General features: G+C 52.2%; 1 protein-coding gene across 1 annotated transcript in view; it reads right to left on the bottom strand.

Annotated features, from left to right (window-relative positions):
• The window catches only part of VOLCADRAFT_118236 (uncharacterized protein), a gene marked incomplete at both ends in the record, with an annotated part of 16,855 nt that overhangs the window by 7,580 nt on the left and 8,522 nt on the right, over positions 1-753 (bottom strand). Inside the window, one exon of the mRNA XM_002952902.1 lies at positions 339-418. Coding sequence (XP_002952948.1) covers positions 339-418 — 80 coding nt within the window. The remainder of the gene's footprint in view (positions 1-338; positions 419-753) is intronic.

Raw genomic sequence — 753 nt, 5'->3', positions numbered from 1 at the left:
TGGGTGGGGTGATGTGGGGTGTTGTGGGGTGTTGTGGGGTGGGTTGTGGGGTGGGGTGGGGTGGGGTGAGGTGGGTTGTGGGGTGGGGTGGGCACGCATTTTTTCACTCGCGGCAAGTTCGGTCAAAACACACAGACATACAGACATACATTCTCGACTTACTCTTCAGGTAACGTTGGCCATCATAATCCCTCTTCCCCTCCCTCCGTCAACTAGGGTTTTGCGATAAGGGCTCTCGTGATGGTTTGGCGAACTGCCACCTGCGATAACGGCTCTCTGCCTCGGGCCGCCTAACCACTTTTAACTGCCACCTAACTACCTAACCACCTAAGACCCACCTATTCCCCATGGAGTGCGCGTACTCGCACAACATGATGGGTCGTTGCTCGAGCCCTCGATCCACCAGAGAGGTGAGGGCCTGCATGTGTGTATGTGTGTGTATGTGTGTATGTATGTGTGTGTGTGTGTTTTACGTGTTATATGTGTTGTGTGTGTTGTGCGTTTAGTTAAAAAGGGGAGAAGAAGCTTTTTGTAAAAAGGAAGGGGAAGTGAGGGGGGGAAAGGGGGGAAAGAGGTGAAAGGAGGAGAGGAGCACTTAGGGCGGCAGCAGTGAAGCACACAACTGATATGCAGACATACATACACATCTACCTGCACGATATCTCCAATCTACTGCACGTCTACACACACATACATACATACATGCATACATGCACGCGTGTACCTGTAGCTGGGGGATCCTCAGAGTCGACC

Source organism: Volvox carteri (assembly GCF_000143455.1).
Source record: "Volvox carteri f. nagariensis unplaced genomic scaffold VOLCAscaffold_33, whole genome shotgun sequence".
NCBI lineage: Eukaryota > Viridiplantae > Chlorophyta > Chlorophyceae > Chlamydomonadales > Volvocaceae > Volvox > Volvox carteri.
Note: the sequence above shows the minus strand (reverse complement) of the source record. Positions and strands in the feature narration are given on the sequence as shown.